A 22750-nucleotide genomic window follows, 5' to 3' on the forward strand; every position below is an offset into this window, starting at 1 on the left:
GGGGGAACAAAGAAAGCCCCCCTCTGCCGGCTGCACCTGCTGTCATGCAGGCCGCACAGCCTGTGTCTGTGAAGGAGGCAGTCTATCCTCACTCCTCCTGATTCCTGAGGCACGGAGCCCGTTACCCCCAGTCGGCTGTCCCACTTGAGGAGGAAAGACAGAGGGTGTGAACAGCGAGGCCCTGGCCTCTTGGGTTAACCTCAAGCCGTGTATTTCCAAGATTCAAATTGGACATAAAGTTGTATTTGTGATCTTCATTTTATTAGAACCAGAAGGCAATCTTGTTTGGTTATAGAACATTTTCAACTGAGAGGGAAAGAGAAGCAATTATCAAATCTATGTTGCCCCAGGGCATCAGAAATGGCTTCCAGGATCACGCAGCCGTAGCGAGCTGGAATTACAGCTTCCCGTACTGCGCACCAATTCTGCATGAAGCAGCTCATTTATCAGACACAGATTTAGTGCTTACAAATGCTTCCCTGAGAGTCTGGCCATGGATTGTAATATGTGGGTTTCTCCTTTTTTACTGTTTTCGAATGTCCACACATCACTAAAACAACCAGCAGAGCTCTGCGGTTTTTGGGCCCAGGAACCACCACAAGGCAAGAAGGGAGGGAAAGGAGTTTCTACCGTGCGCCCATCACAGGCCCGCGACTCTGCCTGGGACAGCCAGCATCTGAAGGCCCGACCCATGTGGGGCAGGGAAGACAGGACACCGAGACCAACGATCATCTTAGCAGGCAGATGTAAAGAGGTGACTTCTAGATCCGTGGGTAAAATGCCTGTAGATGGGCGGAGAAGTATTATTCATTCAGCTAAGGAAATCATGGAAGATTCCTGAAGAAGATATTATTTAACTGAGGCATGAAATGATGAAAAGATTACAGACATTCTGATGGAGACGAGAATAAGAAGAGGAGTTGAGGACAGAGAGGGGCAGGAAACCAGCCACTATATTCAGGACGTGGCCACACTGTTAGGATGGATTCATCATGTCCTCCATGGGGTCACGGGGGCATTTGAGACAATTATGTTTGTCACTGTCCCAGGGATCATGCAATGCTTAGAGACAGAGTCACAGTGGGTCCCAGGGGCACGTGTGACAACATGCCCCGCTGAGAACTCTATAATCTAAATTTCTGCAGGCATTGGCGTGAGCCGGAGGGCTCGTGAAAGCCCAGGGCCTGCCCCACCCCAGCTTCTGCTCCAGCAGGCCTGGGATGGGCCTGCCGATCCGCCTTTCCACCAGGCTCCCAGATGAAGATGCTGTAGTGCTCCCAGGCCCACTCTGGGGACAGCACCATCTGTGTGCACAAAATGGGAAACAGAAGGGCTGGAGGGGTACAGCCGTGGAGGGCCATGCAGGCAGTGCCTAAATACGTCTCTACTCTTCCATTCAGAACTTAGAGACATAAGCAGCTGGGTGGCTTTGGAAATCTATGAGGACACAAAGCACACCTCTAGTGCCCATCAGAGCGCAACAGCCTTCCATCTGCCAGCTGAGCATGAACAGAGAGCCCACACTCACATGCTCCATGAAAGAAGAGGAGAGAACCGAGGGAGGTCAGACAGACAAGACCAGGGGTGGATCCTCATTCTGCACCGAAGGCTCCATCAGTCAAGGACCTCAGCTGCTGCTCACTGTCACCTCCCTAGCACACTACACTCTCCTGGGCACCTATGTGCATGGAAAACATATTTGTAGTGAATGAATGGGCGAGGAGGGGGCAACAGACAAGGGGCAAGCAATGCAGAAGCTCTAAACACTCCACGAGGCGACAGAGCAATACATACCCTCTGACTAAAACTCCCCAGTGGAGTCTGGAAAGCAAGTCTTAAGGGCCTATGTTCAGGTTAGACAGAAAATATCAAAAGTTAAGTATTAGGTTTACACTGGAGTTCCTGGGAAAAATCACCACACTTGCCAAGCGAGCATGTGGGGCACTGACGTCCCTGTGAGGACAGGGAGTGGATGCAGGCACGCGAGGCAGGGGCATGAGCAGTGCTTTAGGCAGCCTGCCTTTTATTTAAAGTGCAAAAGGAAGAATCAGAATGGTGACCAGGTCTGAGAGAATCAAACCTGAAAATCTGGTCTGAAATGAAAGAGGTCAAGGGCTGTGAGAAAGAATCCTGGCATTTCTGAATCAAACACCACACTGACACATACTCTTCCCAAAAGAATTTGGCGATGACCACTGAGGTTTTAACTAAATCACTGCTGTTATGGGTAACAAATTATAAGAAATAACTACACAAATGCATAACAGAAGCTCCAACACTACTGTTCACACAGAAGGTCTGGGAGCCCCATGAACTTCCCCCACTCAGTCAGCCGGGTCACCATCTGGACGGTGAACCTGCTGGAGGTCCACATGGCGGGAGGCGTGTCGTGGGCGTGTTCGACTTGTTCCTTCCAACATGCTCCTCCTCCTACATCATTAGAGTGAGAACATCCCATTCATACCTAATTACTAAAAACGCGGGAGCCATGCGAGGAAGTGCTTCAAGGTGTAAAAAAAAATAGCATTTTTTGTGCTTATAGCAGTAATTTTGTTCCCTCTCTCCTTGAACAATAAAACAAAAGATGTGCCAAACTTTATACAAGGCCTGCATTCTGGTTTTGGAGAGGTTAATCCAGATACCATATATTGACTTGATGTTTGGGTAAACGCTAGACCACACTAAGAAAGCGACAAGTTAATACTCGGGAAGGTGAAAACAGTGCTGGCTTCTTTACTTTGGAGAAGCCCTTTACAGCTGACTGGAGGTGTTTATGCTAATTTTCAAAATGAATATGCAAAATATAATATGCAACAACCCAGCAGCTACACTGTATTCAGTTCTGGGATCCAGTGCTGAGAAAGGAGAGCTCAGCCCTGCTCTCATGGACCTAAGTTCTGGATGCAGAGAAGTAGGTGACCAACATCATACACACTCTGACACATGGTGTGATGGGGACAATGCAAGGTGTCATGGCAGCCAAGGAGGGTGGCACGGCTACTTCTCTGAGGCTTGGAGCTTAGAAATAGGCTGAGACCCCAGGGTGACTGGGAACTGACCAGACAGCAAGGGCTGAGTGTGGGGCTGGAGTGTAGGAAGTTCTAGGTAGGGGAGAGCACAAGATCTCGGAGGCACTGAATGAGCCCCGTAGAACGGCAGGTACTGTGGACACAGGCTTGGTGTGGGATGGATGCAGGAAGGTCGTCCTGCCAAGGGAAGATCAACAGTGTCCAGGGGACAGTCACTGAGAGAGGAGTTTGGGAACTAAGAGCAATATTATACGATCTTTGAGCAGAGGAGAGGGAAACTGTACTCGTGTTTCGGGAAGATTTAAAGTTGAGTGTGTAAAGAATGGGCTGGAGGGAGGACAAAACTGAAGGTAAGGTGATGGGTTTAGGGGCAAGTGAACTAAGGAGACTAGAGAGGATGGTGGACCCAACTAGGTAAGGGCAGTGGGGGTGGGAGTACTGGTATGTTCACAGATGTTTAGGAGGACACACCATTCACTGAGTCACCACGCCAATGTTTGTTGATTGCCCACTTTATGCAAGGCACAGCATTGAGCCTGAGGGAACAGCAGTGAGCGAAGCCAAGAAAGCTTTTACTCATGCAGACCTGCACTCCACAGGGAGAAGACAGACACACACAAGCAATTCAGGAATTTGTTGCATGGTGAGAAAGACAATGAAAATGCAGGGTGAGTGGAGACGCGTGAGGGTCGGGGAGAGGCTGGTTCATGGAGGAGTCAGAGAAAGCCTCTCTGGTTGGGTAACATCTGAGCTGAAGGCAGAATGCAAGATCCTGCAGAACCTGGATGGAAAGGTGCAAAGGCCCTGAGGCAGGAGCCCTGGCCTTTGAGGAAAGACCTGAGTATGTGGAGGGAAATGAGGAACAGGAGATCAGAAGGTTGGCTGGAGTGGGGCAGGACCAGGGCAGATGTCCTAGGATCTTCTTGCCCCTGGCCTGACTCTGATGGGTAAGAAGAGAGGGGCACTAAGAATGAAGAAAGCGTTACAAGGATTATTCTGGCTGCTGGAGCACAGGTTGTACGGGCACGGTTAGAAGCAGGGAAATACCGTAGGAGGCCAGCGCACCAATCCTGCAGGAGACGGAGCAGCCCGGAGGAGAGCAGCCCTTCAGCCGGCAGAGGCAGATGGATCCTGAAATTCTTCGGGGCTGTCCCTGGATCAGACAGTGGTGGGAGTCAGGAAAGATGCCAAGGTATCTGACGTGGAGCCCTGGCAGGATGACGCACTCGCTGAGCTGGGGACGGGGGAGAAGCCGGTCCTGTCAGGGAAAGCCGAGTGTCCATGAGGCCACCAGACACACTATAGGGGCATCTGATGCCTCTCCTGGCATCAGACCCAGGGCATAACAGGAGAGGGCAGGCAGAGAAGAGCCCTAAGGTGCCGGGACACTGTGGTGCTCACAGCTCGGCCCGTGAGGAGCAGCCTGTGAAGAAGGCTCAGAGGAGGGGCCAGGAGGGGCCGGAGAACCACGGGGAGAGGACGCGTCCAGGAGCCAAGGGCAACTGGTCAGTGGGGAAGAAAGACATGATGGAGACTGTCACACACTGCCTCTGGTTGACAGGCCACTAAGAATAGTCCCCAAACTGAGCAAGGAGGTCACTGATCAGAGCAGGTGGCAGGCAGAACTGCCAGGAGCTGGCTGATAGGGGTGTTTTCAAGAACACAGCAGAGGAGAGAAACAGGAGACTGAGTGTAGACGGCTTCCAAGGAGTCTGGGTCATAAAGGGAACAGTGATGCGAGGGGTGCTGGTTTGGTTTCCTTTTCACTCTGGCAAATATCACAGCATTTCTCTCCCATGGGAATGGCCCTGTGGATAAGGTGGAGACAACAGGCAGAGTGACCATCCTGAGATGGCCGGAGGGTGCAGGTCTGGCAGGCGACCCGGAACCTTGATGCCAATTGACTGCTTTACACAACAGCATCGGGGAACCCCTGCTCAGAACTAAAGCCCTGATCATGTATTCTGTTCTGTCCATTCTTGCACCCGCTAAATAGCTTCTCTGATCTTGTAAACGGCAAATCTGCATTTCCCCTAGAAAACAGTTTACTCTGGAGTCGCCACGGCATCCTGTCCAAGGGAACAGAACCTACGCATTATCTGGCTGCCACGCTCCTGTCCTAAGCGGCCGTCTGGGCTGCTGACAGATTGTGCCTTTTTCCTGTGAAAAGTACAAGTCATTTTTTTTTCTTTTTTCATTGCCTGTTCTGAGCCGATGAATCAAGAAACTCTTGGTTTATACCAGCAGCCGCAACACTAAAATTTGATGGATCAGAGACCTCAGCGCTCACATGAATTCAGTGAACCAAAATACTTGCCTTTTTTTTTCAGTTTCAGGTTAGTCAAAACCTGAGAGTGCACAGACTGAGAAATTACAGGTCCCATGTTCTGCCATTAATTCTCATCTGACATTCACCTTAGTAGGGAGGGCAGCTCTGAGAAATGACATCATCAGAGCAAGAACCTGACACATAGGCGCACCCAGAACCCACTCCCCGCCTTCCTCTTCTTTCTGCCTGCTCCAAAATAGGAAAAATTACCTGGTTGAAAAAAAATTTAATGTGCTTTTTAACCCAGTGTCTTCCTCCCACACTTTTTTTTTCTTATATTCATATAAGAAAACTGATTTGAAAAATAAGGAAAGACACCTAAAAGATTAGTTTTGACCTTTATTCTCTTGCTACCACATCACTATTCCTTTGGAAAACTAGAAAAGGCCCTTAAGTCACAGCCCAAGGGGAGAAAAGGGGCAGCAGTGCCCACACTGGGAAAGTGGGGATCCAGATCTCTAGAGTGCTCATCAGCACCTGCACATGGGGTGCCCTGCCCTGCACCCCCCTCCAGAGCCCAGCTCCAAGCTCTCTGCACAGCAGCAGGGGCTCTGCAGCACGAGCCTCCCCCAGCCCAGGCGTAGCCAAGTACCTGTGGTTCAGGAACACGGCCCTCTTCCAGGACTCGGGTGCTTGGCCGACTTTAGCTTCAGCTAAGTTTCCCAATTCAGAAGAGCCTAGAGATGCCATTCCTCAGGCCCCTTCGACTCTCGCTGCCCTGCAGCCCATCCACCTTCTTCTGCAGACCTTAAACACAGATGGCCTAGATGGCTGTGGCAGGCTCCTGCCAGGCTGTACAGCCCAGCTCGACGCTCTCCGTACCACCATCCCAGGCCCTCTAAGCGGCACTTGGAAGAGTGAGCCCCTAATTTTGAGTGACGGAACAAGTGACATGTGTGAATATCCATGCTCTCATGCCACCATCCATGAGAATCTGCGTGTGAAAACTAGAGGAAGCAGAATGAGATGCCTCGAGGAGGGCTTAGGGACAGATGGACACCGGCTTCGACCGTAAGAAAAGGTCCTGACCCCTCACGTACAGTGCCGCACAGCACCACCAGGAAAACTACTTTGCCCTTCATCACCTGCCATTGATTCCACACCCCTGCGCTGACTCCAGGTGGGTTAGGGTTTAAGAGCGCCTCTGCGGCCCAGTGCTCACTCTGCCATGACTCACCCGCTCACCTGGCCAAGCTCTGCTCAGCCTTCTCGCCTCCCCCAGGTCTCTGGACTCCAGATCACCCTCACGGTTAAGCAAGCACCGAGGTGCCAAACATTGTCCCTTAATGGCTCTTTCCAAAAATAAGCTGTCCTGTTAACCCACCCAGTCACACCATCTACTCCCCACACCTGCAGGGCCGCCTCCCCACAAGTTCTTGTTAGCCCTGCTTACTCCCCGCCCCAGAAAGAAAAGCCCCTTTCTGTTTGATTTGGAGATGCCAGCAGGTCCTGAGGCCAGGGCACTGCCCTTATCACAACAGTCTTCAAATAAAGTCTCCTTACTCAAATCCAAATTTGTTTTTATTTGTCAAGAGGCTCTGGAGCTACATGCCCAGGTTTTCATCCCAGTCACCCACCACCAGTTGTGTAAACCATGACAAGCTGCTGAATGAATCTAAGCCTCTTTTTAGGCCTGTTCTGAGATCATTGGGCTATAATGAGGATTAAAGAAGTTTGGGCATTTAAAGCTCTTGGAACAGTGCCTGGACCCTGGTAAACAGTCAACAAATCTAACTCTTTTTAGGAATCTGTGAAAGCCTGTATGGTTAGTCTCAGATGCTAACATGACTAGGCTGTGGTGCCCAGTTGTTTGGTCAAACATCAGTCTGTATGTTGCTGTGAAGGTTAAAAAAGTTAAATTTCCTATCAGTTGGCTTTGAGGAAAGCAGATTGCCCTCTGCAGTGTGGGTGGGCCTCGTCCGATCAGCTGAAGACCTTATAAGCAAAGAATGAGTTTCCTGGGAAGAAAAATGAATTCTGCTTCAAGACTGCAACCCAGAAGCCCTACCTGAGCATCCATCTCCCTGCCTGTGCATGTGTGTGTCTGGGTGTGTCCTCCTGCAACTATTTCTCTCAAAAACACTGACTAATACACAATCTCTGGGCTAGGAATCAGAAGAGGTCTTATGAAATTTATTAAGGCAGGAAATTCATTTCTTATTATGCCTTTGCTCCATCTTTTCCTTTTGCCTAGAAAACCTTCTTCCCTTTCTGTATATTTCCACACCTAGCACAGCACATGGAAGATAACAGGGGCTCAACAATGTTTACCAAATAATGGAGTGAGTGATGAAGAGTAAGGACCCTTGTCCTGCATGGCGCCCTTCCCAGTGGGAGAGTCAACATGAAGCCTGTGGCTCTGACCGCAAGGAACGAGCAAAAGCAGCACAGTGGAGGAAGGGACTGGTTTTGCCTGAGAAGGTCAGAGAAAGTTCCACCAGGGAGAGGACAGGTTCACCTGGAAGGGAAAGGAAGAAGAATGTTCTAGGCCGAGGGCAAAGCCTGAATAAGGACCCCACAGACAGCAGTAGAAAGGCTGCTTCCTGTCCCTGGAATCGCAGACCACGAACCCACCAGAGTCCAGATTCATGTCTATCAACTCATTCCTCCCATACACACCACCTGGGCTCAGTGGGAAGCAGTTGGCCTGAGGCAAGGGGTGAGCTGAACCACAGAACAAATGTGAAAAATGACCCTTTTTCCCCCTAGTCACTGCAGAGGGAAGGCGGCTTCAGCCAGCTGAGAGGAGAAACTGATTCTCTTCTTAATGCTTAGAAGCTCCGATAAAGCGGCCCCAAACTCGCATCTGGAGCTAGATGCTTTCCCAGTGTCTTCCAGCGATCCGACCGTCCCTTTCTCAGGAGGCTGGGTCTTCCCACCACAGGGCCGCAGAAGGGTGAGGGAGGGCATTTCAGTGGGGCTGGCGGGAAGGGAGCTGTGGTCTGAGGGGCCTGGAGGGACGGAGGGGCCAGGACACAGTGAGAGGAGCTGGCAGGCCTGCAGGGCGCATGGAGGCAGAAGGGCGCCCTGCGGCGAGGGTCCCGGCCCACGGTCCCCTCACCGCCGCGTGCCTCTGCTTTGGCTGGAGAGCCATCTGCCTCCTGGAATGTGGCCATGTGCTGATTAGATGTCCTCAGAAACATCTGCTCAATGACAACATGTGTAGCAGAGGGAGACAGTGTCACAAGTCCTACCAACAAGAACAGGGGGTCAGATGTAGGGAAGGACACTGGGTGACGGGGAGCTTTTCTGTTGCGCATGGCCAGCTCTCCACCAAGGTCGGCCCAGGCTTCTCATGCTGCTCCGGGAACGGCCTCCTCTCTACGACAGTTACAGTCGGGCTGGAGCGTCTGGCTCCAACACTTCACAGCCCCAGGGTGTACGAGGTGGGAGAGGAGCCGACGTTCCCCTCATCTGCGCACAGGAACAGCTGACTAGCTCAGAGCCGGTAGGGATGGAAGTTGGGGCCGTGGAGGGCAGCCGCTAGCAGGTGGGACTCAAGTTCAGACCAGTGTGGTTCTGAGTTCCCTCTGTCCCAGAGAGTGCTGTGACCTTGAGCAATTCGTTTAACTCCCTTGAACCCTAGGATTCTGCTTGGGAAAGTGGGGCTGTATTTGTATGTATCTGTATCGTTTCCCAGGGCTGCAGTAAAAGAGTCCCGCAAACTGAGAGGCACAAAACAACAGGAATTTATTCTCACACCGTGGAGGCAGGAAATCTGACATGGAGGTGTCAGCAGGGCCATGCCCCCTGTGGGCAAAGCTGGGCCAGGCCTCACCCCTGGCCCCTGGAGCTGCTGTGATCTCTGAGGTCTAAGCTCTGTCTTCATGCTCCCTGGCCGTCTTCCCTGCGTGTGTCATCTAAATCCCCTCCTTTTTACAAGGGCACCAGTCACCGGAATAAGCCCCTCCCTAACATGGCATAACATCAGCTCAGCTTGATTGCACCTGGTAAGCTCATATGTACAGGTTCCAGGTGGACAAGAATTGGGGGGTGGGGAGGGGTGTTATTTAAGCCAGTACAGTATCTTAGAGGATTATTTTGAGAAATAAATGAAACAATGCATACTAATTGTCTAGAGGAATGACTGTCACATATTTTATATATTTGCATATATATATATATATAAAGTATATGTATAATATATCAAAAATATATATGCAATGTGCATGCATGTGTGTATATACATATGAAAACACATGCATGTGTATATGGTGTATGCATGTCTGTGGGTGTACATATATATGTATATATATATATACACCTATGTAAATATACATAAACACCCATTGTCCTAGCAGAAAAGAATGAAAAAAAAATGCTCAGTCAGCTTAATAACAAGAATTTCTTCCCTTTCAAGCCATTTCCAAAGGTACTATCCAATTTCTGTTTCTCATTATCTTATGTTTCTATCAATGCCCTGAGCTTACACATCTATTCTCTGTCTTCTCTCCATTTCATAATTTATATTATGATCGCCCCAAACACTCCTAAAGCTATGCTTTTATTCCTATATATTAAACCCATTGGCACTGTCTTTACATCACATGCCAGCCCAGGTCATTTGCCGCCACTCTTCACTGCTCCAGTGTCCTCTCTTAATTCCTTTTGAATCAGAATAGAGGCGAACATTTACTATGCATGCAGTGATAGTAACAGAGGTCATTAAAGTTCTTTGCATGTGTTAACTAATCCTCGCAGCCACTTAGGAGAGAAGCTCACCTCTGCCTCTTACCATTGTTTGCAGGACAGGAAGTAGGGTACAGAGAAGGACCAGGGACATGTAGATCCTAAGTATTAGGGAGGGACTGAACCTGTTGCCCCAACTGTGATCACAACCACTGACACTAACGCCCAGCCATGTCTCTGCCATGACGCTCCCCTGTCAGAAACCTGCTTTTCTCTGCCGCTGGTCCTGCGCTCACTGTTCTTGATGTCCCAGTACCCCCTTTCTTTCCCACAGAGCTCTACAAGTTTCCCAGGGCAGAGTTCCATATTCATCTCATGCCTACCTCACCCCAATGAGTGCCTGCTGCAATTCCTCTTAAAAGGATCAATTTCTAATTGTTTTTTTTTAAGGACAGCATATCTTTCCATTGATATTATAAATGCCTATGAAGCACAATTTTTCTCTATTTTTTTTTTCAAAAACTCTCACAATACCTGGTAAAGTTATGACTACACAGCAGGCAGTTACAATAATGAATACTTACCAGGTATGTGAATTTGGTGTTGGTGAAATATTAAGCCACTCATTAAATTCATACAGAATCCTCAGAATTCAAATGCACTTGATTTTCAACTCTTTATGGTTCTACAACTGGCTTTGAAATGTGCCCCTGTAATTACCTAGAAGTTACTACCGATTCATTGAAAGAATCGTAGACTGGTGAGCAGAGCTTTGTGAAATTCAAAAATGTCCGGGGTTGCTGAATTCAGCATGGACATGAGTATTTTGCTTTCCAGATTTCTGATGGGGATATATGCTCGGAGCTGAAAAGCCCACCCTATTCTCTAAACTCAAGAAATGGTCGCTTTGCCCCTGTGTCTGCCCCAGAAGTCATCTTGTCGAGCTACAGAACCTCCCACACCCTCTTGCTCCTCTGCCAGGTCAGAGGAACAGATTCATTCAGGGCTCAGCCTACAGGGTCTGTTCCCATATCATGGAAAAGTTGGCAAGATGGAAGTGGCTCTGCCAAAGCTGTCACCTCCCTCACCCAGCCCGGGCTTGGTACCATCCTACGACATGGACGATGCCAACGACAGTACAGCATCATCCTGGGGATGGTCTTTTCTCTTATTTCTTCCTCAAAGATGGTTTGATGCTCTATATTGGCCTTACAACCCCAACTGTCTAATGCATGAGACATCCACACTGGCTGAATACAACTCTTCGGGGGGCGATGACAAGAACATACTCCTAATTTTGAGTTCTAGAAATATTCATCCTAATGAAGTACTCAACATACATAACACCAAGTGTGTTCCTAATGCATGCACGTGAGGGAACTTCAGTTGGGTAAAGTGCTCAGTGGATCTGACCATCATCTTAAATGCAGGAGAGACATGGTTTCCATTTCTCTGGGGGTGAGCTCAAGTTCACTTACCAACCGCCATATTTTGTAGCTTTCTGGTTGTGAGGAATTGCAATCCCATTTAAATTTTATCTACAAATAGACAATTATCTCTCCCTTCAACTCTCCTACTCTCTTTCTCACGTGTTCACTCTCTCTTAGTATAACACAAAGAGCATCAAATTGAAAGCCTTAAAATGAAACTTAGAATAAATTTTTCTTTTTAGATATAAAGAATTGTTGAACATATTTTAGATTGATGCAGTATATTCAAATGACACATTACACATTAAGTTATCACCAACTCTCAGAAGAGAACAATAAGGTGTCAAAGATGCTAAATTTATACTTACAAAATGCAACATTTAAAGTTAAAATGAAAAATCCTGAATTGCTTCTCAGAGACATAATATAAACCTTAGTATGAATGATGTGTTGTTCTTTGAAAAACTGTTTGATTTTTTTATACTCAATAAGCCAAAGAAAGTACTTAGAAATAAGAAAGGAAATAAAATTATTTACACAACTATGCAATCTATAAAGTGTTAAATCATAATTTAAATGCAAAAGGTTTGTTCTCTTGGCAATATTTCTTACTTTCTCACTTATATAATCATACATTTGACTATTTGAGCAGCTGAAGATAAATGAAAATATAATTAAAGAGACTAAATGAAAACTTTTCCTGGACACTTGTCTAGAAGTAAAACCTATGGTAGAGAGGCTACATAGTAATCTCTGAAGAGATTACTTCTCTTGTCAATACAACTTCATTTCTTAAATTTGCAAGAAATTAATATTCTTCCTTTGAAACTGTGAGGTACATTGATATCCACATGGGTGTTTCCAAGGAGATTAGAGACACAAAAAAGTAGTAGACAAAACCATTATTTTGCACTTGGGTCACCTCCAGGTATAGATTAAATGTCATCTGCTATGGACTGAATGCCACCTCCCCCAACAGAAATTCATACTGAGCCCTTCCCCTCAGCGTGAAGTATCAGGTGGGGCCTTTGGGAGGTGATTAGCTTAGATGAGGCCAGGAGAGTGGGGCCCCCGGGCTGGGATTAGTGCCCTTAGACAAGGAAGAGCCGCCAGCGCTCACTCTCTTCGCCACGTGAGGACACGGAAGGTGGCTGTCCACAGGCAGGAAGGGCGTTCTCACCAAGAACCTGACCTAACAGCACCTTGACCTTGGGCTCTGCAATGCGCAGACTTGTAGTGACACGTTACCACGGCAGTAGGAAAGTACACTCCCCATCATCAGTTCATCAGCAGTTCCTGGCAGCCCTATCTACAAATACATCCTCCCCACACCCGTGATCCACTCCGGTCCAGGCCACCATCATCTCTCACAGAGCTCACCCACACAGCCTCTGCCGTCTCCCTGCTCCTGCCTTGTGGTCCCACATTCAGTCGGAAGGTGCCAACCGGGCTGCTTCTGTGACTCAGAAGTGATGCCAGGTCTCTCTTCTGCTCAAAACCCTCAACTGGCTTCAAGCTCACTGAGCACAGAAGCCAGAGTCCTCAGTGCCCTCCAGGCCACACAGGATCTGGCCTCTCCTTTGTTCCGCCACCCCCTTAATCAGCTGCTCCCACCACCCCTTGGGCTTGGTACTCACCCGCGAGACTGCTCCCAGGGTGTCTGTCTGCCGGCCCCCACTTCCTTCAGGGGGCCTTCCTCAGCTTCCCTCATCACCATCACACTAGTTGTGATGTAAAGTTGATATTTAACTTTACCTTACTGTTTGCAGTCACCCACACAACACAGTGGGCATCACAGAGGTGGAGATTCTGTCTGCCTCATTCACAGCTGTCTGGCCCATAATAAACACTCAATAAATATCTGCTGAGTGAAGGCACTTTTCCCATGGAATATGACTGCTGGGTTTGTTCTTCTGTTCCTATTCCCACTGCTAATATATATAATATAATAATAGCTATATATATTAGCTATTGGTCTCTGGCTTTATTATTTTATTATTCTTAATTTCCTTTTAGCCCTAACTTGGGCATTACTTTGTCCTATAGATATTTTGATATTTTATCCAAGAGATTTTAACTTTGCAAATATTTTGTTATTGTTTCCTTGCTTTTAAATCAAAATAGGGTTTAAATATGCCTACATTCTAATTTAATTTGCTCTGACAACTACTGCCCACTGAACTTGGCCAAAACACTTCACTTTTTCACTCAACATCGTGGGGAAGGTACTGGGATGGACGGGAGGAGGTAAACCTGACAGCATCCCTACCCTCGATGGCTCATGGCTCCGCAGAAATGGTATCCATTAAATGAAGAGCAGCAACTAAGAAGGGGGAAGGACATAGGAGGTGAGGGCGCTCTGGGACAGCCCCCCAGGAACGCACAGGGGGCTGCTTCTCAGTTCCTTCCTGTGTAAAGTAAGAGGACTGGATCAGATGACCTCTTAGGTTCTTTCCAGCTTGGAGATGCTCTGCTATTGTCATTGCATTTTAAGAAGAAAAAAGAATCTCAGAACTTCTCGGAGTGTTCTAGCCTGATGAACATGCCCACGCAAAACCACGAAAGGAACTGCTTCACTCTTCTATTATAGCTATTATTATATTTAATATACTGTCATTTTTCTTAGATACAAAGATCCACAATCCATATCTGAAAACTTTGGGACCATGTATGTTACTAAATTTATTATTTTTCCAGAATGAATGGGTTAAAAAATATAAATGGCTCAGGGACAGGTTTGCCACTAAATGAGTTACCAAACTTGGTTGGCAGAGATTTCAATTTTGAAATGTGGTTAATGGATTGTTGGTCTATACTCTTTGCTTGCCTGTTTAGATTAATTCAACCACCAATTTTAGAGCCAATCAAGGTAAATTAACTTAATTTGCTTCTTTGAAGTCTTTTACATTTATACCTACAGCTACAAAAGTTCTCTCTCATTAGAACTTTGGAAAGTGAGACAGTAAAAACAAAAACAGAAAAATTCACATAGAAGAATATATGAAAGATAAAAAACTTAATGGTCTTACAAAGACAACTGATATTTGAGTTGAGTACCTGCAGTAAAATCTGATACTAACGGCCAGTCAACGTTAAGAGATAAACCAGTTGATAAACCTGAGAACTTTGAGGGAACCCAGTTTACTAATATATGTATGCATGAATGAGGTAACAGTGGATTTTGCAACACAATCTCATCATCAAAGGAAACAGTTTCATTGGGAAAACATGTTTTGGTAACAATCTGAGTGAACAATTTGCAAGGAAATCACTTGCTTTTCATTAAAAAAAAATTAATCAGAATTTTGCATTTTTTTCATCTTCACAAGGAGACTGGGTACTTTTAACTATTTTCATTTGAAAGAGCATTGTTTTTGTGGATATTTTAGTTTAAAAAGAGCCCCAAATATTTTACAGAGATTGTATCCCTGAGATCCCATCTACCCACCCAAAAAACAACAAACACACAAAACACATGTAAAACCGCATCAGAAAACTTTGTATCCCGTACCTTCTTTGTCATCGTGGTGGATAATTGCATCCTGCATCATGTCGGCCAGGTTAAAACGAACTTTCTGAGTCTTCCCATGCCTCAGCTTTTTCAGGAATCCTTCCTGCCTCTGAAAAGCCTTCTCCCTTTCATAGTAAGCTTTGATCTGCTCACAGCGCATGCGTTTCACCAGCCGCTGCCGTTGGCCAAGGGGAAGGGACTCCAGCAAGCACTGGTCAATTTCCATTTCATGGGATCGAAAAACGTTACATAGCTGAAAGCAGCCTGAAAGAGACACAACGGAAAGTCACTAGACCTGTTACTACAACCGAGGGCGCCACAGGGCCTCCTAGATTTCCTGTTACCCATCACACGAGCGGGAAACGCACGCATTCCTCTTGTTCTTGACAAACACATGCAAAGCCTGATTTACAAGTTAGGAGAAAAGCAGAGAGGATCAATGTCTTACCCAACATTGCATGGTTATAAAACAAATGAAAGAATTAGATGCCCACGTGTGGTTTTACTCAATATAATCACTAACGCTCCATCCTTTCTTATTTCTTCTAATCTGCACCAAAGGCCTAAAAGTTTTACCACTGCATTAAGCTCCTTCATCTAATTGATTAATGACAAGCTTTACATGTTAAATTTTGGCAGAAAGCTATCCCACGTCTTTCAGCGCACCCTCATAACATGGGTTTTGTGTGTTCTGATGAGCCTCCTAATCTAAGGTACTAGAAGCTATGCAGGCCATCAATTGTTTATGTGACACAGTGATCACTTTTCATCAATTTACTGCTAAACACTTTCCTAGCGCATTCATTTCTAAGACACCTAGTGATGGTTGAGTATAACGCTTAAGCAATGGAACTGAGACTTTTCTCTTGGCAATTCAAAACTATGGATAGAATTATTGCTATTGCCGTCTTTGCCTTATTAATATAGTAGTTATCAAGCTGAGTTCTCTGTCCTGAAACTGAAAATATTCACTTCCTTTCAAGAAGCAATTTCCTATATAAACTCTACCCAAAACACCTGTACTGGAACTGTACAAAATTGTATATTTTCCCCTAGGTTAAAATTGTACTATCGGCAGAAAATTTAATGGTAGTGCACTAAAAATCCTAGAATCTAGTTTATAAATGCAGGTTCAGGTAAGTGTTCATATGTTCTTAAGATATTTATGATGTAAGTCTCAAGCAAGTAAAAGTAATGATGCTGATGCATGCCCAAAAATGTGGTTCATCAGATGCCATATCTGGAAGGATACTCAGTAAGAGTACAGCTACTTCATGTTTGGAAAGGTACCCAAGTCCTTAGAAGGGACAGCCAGTTATGACAATGCTCTCTCCATTTCTGTTTCACTTGATGCTCTGCAAAGTGTTATTCTCACAATCACCAGGCATGATCATCCCTATTTTGCAAGTAAACTAAGTTGACAGAGGCTGTTACTTGCTCAAGACCAGAGAGTTAATTATATGACAGAGTTACAAATGGTCCATAAAGCCTAAGGGAAAAATAACAAAATAGAAGACATTGATTCTCCACAGCCAGATATTTAATGTATACGGGGCTAAGGGGGAGAAGCAGTATTGGGGAATCTTGTTTTGGTTGTTTATTGGGATTGGACATTTTAGAATCATATGTTTGTGTAAACATTTATAAATATTTGTAAGAATGATGTTAGATGTATCTAACTACACATAAAATGTTCCCTTTACAACAACCTAAATACAAAGAGAAAACAGTGGTCTGAAATCATGACAAATTGCTCTGAAGTTTGTGGGATAAAAGCCATGACCACTGGCACAGACAGATCGTCACTGAATCTCATTAATAATGGACAGGAGGTATCTTCTGCTTTCAAATCTTCAGAATCTGCTTTCAAATCTGTTCAGAAAACTGCACCAGATTGGATTTATTGACCTTGATGTTCAGGACACTTTGACTTCCCTGACGTCCCGCGTTTGTCAGTAGGTCTCTGAGAATCATCAGAACCACTGAGAAGGTGGTTCTGGAAGGCCAAGGACATCGCACGGTCACTGCTGATTAGTGCATAGTGGAGGTGGGAGATGATTTAATAAACACAACAGTCTTCTAGTTTTTAGCTCTTAGGGAAAGGCCTCATGGTGAAATTTTCAATTAACTTTTAAGCAGGTATGTACGGTGACAACTCCTGAGTCACTGAGCCCCCTCCCAGGTGGTCCGAAGGAGCACGGAGGGCTGTTCACAAATTAATTCCCCTCAGGTCTGGAAAATCAGAAGCCAACGCTGTTGAATTCCAAACCCATACATGTATAAAATATTGATTTTTAACACATTTTCTTGTTAAATAATTCACCATGCTTTAACTTTAAATGGTATAAGCTTTGATTTATTTTGTATTCTGAAAATATCTTGGCACTGTGACTTCCTTCTGTCCAATTACGGGTGGATCAGCTATGTCATGTGCATGTGCTGCGATCAATCTGTAAGACAGCACACTAAAAATACCAGCTATGGGAAACACAGCTCTGAGGCAGGCTACTCAAAACTCAGCACACTTTATCACAGGGGCACCAAGACTTGTAACCACGATAGGTCAGGTCATACTCCAGACAGGTCAAAGCCCAGGCAGGCACGTGGCCTCGGCTGCAAGAGGCAGCATGAGTCTGAGCCAGGCAAGGGCTGGTTTGCATGAGCCAATGCCATTTTTGAGCTTCCCAGGCCTGACTCATAAAAAAATGCCCACACGTGTTTTGCCCTGTCCCGTCCCTCTGCCAGCTTGGTGCCAATGCACATGGTGACTGCAGAAGCCACATACCAAAGACAGACACTGCGTAAGGGGGCCCTGGTGTCCACTGTGGCCGGGAGGAGCGCCTTCCACCAGTCAGCCCCTATCTTACCTTCTATCCTGAGCAAGAAATAAACTTCTCTTGTGCTTAGACACTGATAGTTAGGGTTTGAGCTCTTACAAAAATTAACGCAGCCCTAACTGTAGGGTGATTTTGCTGAGAAGCTGTTTGTTTTCCATAGCCATAAATGGTAATCGCAGGAACATTCAGAGTTCTGTGGAATTTTGAATGAAGGCTACACCATTGCTATCTGCCAAACGGGGTGCTGCTGAGCTTTTAACAATCAGCTCTGGAGGGGTAGGAACAGAATCTTTGATTTATCATGTCTGCCTGTTTTCCTGGTGCAGATAACTCTCAGCCTGGTCAATTTTAACTGACCAATGTCACACCACTAACCAGAGAGATGGGAAGAGATACCACCCAGAGTCGGTGCAGGCCAGCTTCCCAGCACCTCTGTAGACACCCACCCCAGGAGCATCAGGCTTTCTATGCACAGAAACATCTAAGGAAATCCTCCAGGACGGGCTATCCTAGCAAGACCTCCAAGGTGGGACTGAAGCAGGAAGCTTCAAGAATTACCCACTTATGGGGAGAAAAATCGCTGTCGATACCTAACGGTCTTGGCCCAGATGTTCAACTGATTTAACCAAGTTATAATTTTAGTCACTAGACTTAAGGGCCTATCTGCTTTAAATTTCTTAATCATCAGTCATTAATTTATAGAAGGAAATATTTAGTAGTAGAAAAACTAAAGGATTAAAATTGAGTTCCAATCTTAGATGTTATATTTTCTATTTATGACCTGGGGTGAAGTATTTAACACATCTAAGATGTTTTTTTTAATACATAAAAAGGAGCTAATATGTCCAGCTTGTTGGGATATTCAAAAAATAGGAGATAGCTTGCAAAGGATGTCTGGTACAAAGTATTATTATCCTTAGGAAGATATCATGAGGGACTGTATGTCTTCATTATTGCCTCCATGGGATACGGAATGAGAACTAAAAAAGGGGGAAGCATCATGCGGAGAGGAGAGGCCCAGCCTCGGCCCCTCTTATTGTCTTCTGGCTCCGCATGCTCCAGACATGGGGTCTTGGCACCTGCTCTTCCACCTTCCCCTCCTCCAGGTCTTCACTCAGAACCCCCTTCTCCATGACACTTTCAGGGAGCACTGTGTCCATATTTGCAGATGTCCATGACAATACTTCCCACCCCAATTCCTGGCTTCCTTTCACTCACTCATGTTTATCCCTTGAATCATACTTCTACAGTACCAATTATTATACTAAAAATATGAATTATATGCATCCTTATATTCATGCTATTTACTGAAATATTTATGCTTTATATTTTCTTATTTATCTGTAAACCCCTTAAAGGCAGGCACTTTGGGTGTTTCATCCACTGCTTATTGTCAGCATCTGGAATAGTACATTTTCACTATTTTTGTGGTTGTTGAATGAAATTGTTTAATGGACTATTAGGCTGCTGGCAGGGATATTGTTTGTGATACTAAGACCAGACCCAGCACTCAACATATAATAGATAAGTGCATATTAGTTCTGCTCCCAGAAATGCACAATGCACAATGACTTACCTAATTGCTCTGCCTTACAAAATAATCTGGCCTGTCACAGTGTAGCCAAGTTGACAATGTATTGGATTTCTTGAACTACAATGTTGCCTGTTTTTTATTTTTCTGGGGTTTCTTTGTGGGGTGGGAGGAGATTCCTATATATATGGCTACCCTGCAATCCTAGTTAAATATTTATACACACCTACCACGGCTGGAAGACCCTGATTGGCAAATGTGTATCTTCATATGACAAAAATTGAGAGCCAGTGAACAAAATACATAAAGGAAAATGGAAAGATTCATATTCAGAAATAAATATGTTAACACCTGGCAAAAAAATAGCAACCTGTGCTTTGATTTTGGAGGGCCCTCCACATTGTGCCATCACTTCAGGACTTTATATCAAAGCAAACCAGATAAAGGATACAAGTAAGGGAAAAGGGAACTAGGAAAATGAACTCTTGAAATTATTCTGCTGTACAACTACCAAAAATGCTTCATGTCAATTAGAATCAAAGTCTTCATCCGGCCATGGAATACTCATTGTGGGAGATTTTATGTGCATCTCTCTCCAGGACTGCTAGATTAAACTGGCAAAAAAAATTTTGGTGAAAGCATAGATAAACTGATCTAAAGGACCTTTACAGAAACTCACATGCAATTTTCAGGGAACAGATACCTTTTTTTTCAAGAATTCATAGATGATTTATGAAATTGAGAATGTCTTAGACCACAAAGCAAAGCAAATTTCAGCAAATGCTGAAGAACTGAAATTACACAGGCCTTCTGTACCACAATTAGGAATCAGACATCAACCACGGAAGTGGAGCCACACCTCCCAAAATGTTCAGAAACTTAAAACTTAAAACACTCATTCTAAATAAAGTTTAAGGAAGAAAACAATAGAAACAGTACTTTTTTAGAACTGATGAAAGAAAGTCTACATTACCATTTATTTCTGTGTGAAACTAAAACAGTTTATAGAACAAAGTTTGTATCTTTAAATGCAAATATTAGAAAAGACGGAAGACTTAGATCTATGAGCAAAGCCTCTGATTTATAGGTAGAAAGAAAAAGTATGGGAACCCCAACAAAAAAGGAAGAAGAAAATAATAAAATTAAGGTACAAATGAATAGAAGTGAAATAAGGAAAGAGCAAAAACAAAGAAAGATGTGAGAAATGGACAATGTCTAGAAAAATATTTCTTACCAAATGTGACTCAAAAAATAGAAAACCTGAATATAATCATTATTTAATTGTGAAAAATCTCATCATAAAAAACTAAACAAACAAAAATATGGTCCAAACAATTTTACAAGCCTCCAAGGAATGGATGACCTGCATTTTCCCTCAATTCTTCTGGAGTAAAAGATAGAAATTATCTCAACTCATTTTCTGAGACCAGCACAAACTAGACACCAACACCAAATGAGGACATCACAGTAAAGGGAGTTACAATCAATCTCAGGGATAAATATAAACAAAAAGCCTATGTGCACATTATCACAGCAAAGGAACTCAGGGGTTTGCTGTTTGTCAATGGAACAAAAGAATGGCTAACTGTAGAACATCTATGGATGTATGTCACTGCTTTAAATTCTGTGTGAAATTTATAAAAGGAAGGTCCTCTATTATTATTTAGACCTCAAAATGAAGATGTTAGTCAGCACAGAAAAACAAAGGAAAAGAAATAAGGGCCATAAAAAGGCTAAGAGGAGGAAAAAATAATTATCATTATTAACACTGTTATCCACACAGAAAAACCAACACACTGTATGACTCAGCTACTAGAACTGAGAGTTCGGAATTTTGCTCAGCACAGGTCAATATACACACAGAAGAAGAAAGCTACATTTTCAAACCTAACAACAGATGGGCAACCTCACTGATGCATGGGAAAATTTTTTAAGATATCATTTCACACTCCTTTGATGGACAAAGTTGATAAATGCTGCCACATACCTATTTAAAAGAAATTGAAAATAGTTCAATTTAAGATGTATCTATCCCACAACCAAGATAGAAACCTTTTGAAGTATGTAACAGGTAAAAATAAATGTAAACAAATCTAGCTTTACACTTTATTTTTAATCCAGAAAATTAGGAGTGGCAAAACCCAAGTTTGTCAACGATCCCTTCCCTCACTTTTGGAGGAAAGAAACCTGTTTCGCCACCTGTGCTCCGCAGTATGTCCTACTGGCCTTGGTAGAAGAGAGGCTAAATCAGAGGGACAGAATAGAGACCCTAGAAATTGTTCCCTCAGACTGTTTCTAGGAGATACAGTCTAAGACATACAAGATGACATGTGTCTAATTTTCTATCAAGTTTCATGGTTTGAAAAAATGTAGGGAAGAAATTTTTTCATACATGCAGAATTTATACAGATTAAACATACCTAATGATACAGGTTTTCAAAAATTGAAAATAATAACAGCAGGAAAAAATAAGACACCTGGGCAAAAAGAATGAAGTTGCTTCATATAAAAACCAACCAGAAATTGATTAGAAGTTTATACATAAGACTTAAAACCATAAGACTTCCACTTTATATAAAAATGAACTAAAAACTGATTAAACATTTGTACATAAGACCTAGAACCATAAAACTTCCACTTCACGTAAAAATTAACTAAAAATGGATTAAAGGTTTATACATAAGACTCAAGACCATGAAACTCAGAGAAGAAAACAGCAGTTTCATGACATTGGACTTGGCAATGATTTCTTAGATGTGACACCAAAAGCCCAAGCAACAGAGGCAGAAATACACAAACTGAGCTTGAAACCTTGTGCATCAGAGAACACAGTCAACAGAGTAAAACGGCAGCCTAGAGAATGGGGGAAAATACTTGTAAATCAAAAATCTGATTAGGGGTTCATATTGGGAATACAAAAAGAACTCTTGCAACTCAACAATAAAAAATTTAATAATCAAATTTTAAAATGAGCGAAGGACTTAAATAGATATGTCTCCAAAGACAATATACAAATGCTCAATAAGTATGTACAAGATGCTCAAAATCACTAACCATCAGAGAAACACACATCAAAACCACAATAAGCCATCGATTCACACCAATTAGAGTGGCTCTTACCAAACAAACAAACAACTCACCCAGGAAATGGTAAGTGTGGGCGAGGATGTGGAAAAATTGGGACCCTTTTACACTGCGGGTGGGATTGTGAATGGTACAGCTGCTATGGAAAACAGGATGTTTCCTGAAGACATTAAAACAGAACTGCTAGAGGACCCAGCAATCCCACTTCTAGCCATGTGTCTGAGAGCATTGCAAGCAGGATCTCAGAAGAGATATTTGCACACTTACGTTCACAGCAGCCTATTTCACAAGGACCAGGAGGTGGACACAACCTAAATGTCACCGATGAGTAAGTGGATAAACAGCATGTGGTATCTGCACACAGTAGAAT

At 44.3% G+C, this 22750-nt stretch overlaps 1 protein-coding gene across 6 annotated transcripts in view; it reads right to left on the reverse strand.

The window, feature by feature from the left end:
- The window catches only part of MYO16 (myosin XVI), a 513550-nt gene that overhangs the window by 381785 nt on the left and 109015 nt on the right, over window positions 1–22750 (reverse strand). For all 6 annotated transcript variants that reach the window (XM_037024949.2, XM_073212365.1, XM_073212366.1 and 3 more), the window contains exon 2: window positions 14929–15192. In XM_037024949.2, the coding sequence (XP_036880844.2) occupies window positions 14929–15154 (226 nt within the window). In that variant the 5' untranslated portion in view covers window positions 15155–15192. The remainder of the gene's footprint in view (window positions 1–14928; window positions 15193–22750) is intronic.

Source organism: Manis javanica, chromosome 9 (assembly GCF_040802235.1).
Source record: "Manis javanica isolate MJ-LG chromosome 9, MJ_LKY, whole genome shotgun sequence".
NCBI lineage: Eukaryota > Metazoa > Chordata > Mammalia > Pholidota > Manidae > Manis > Manis javanica.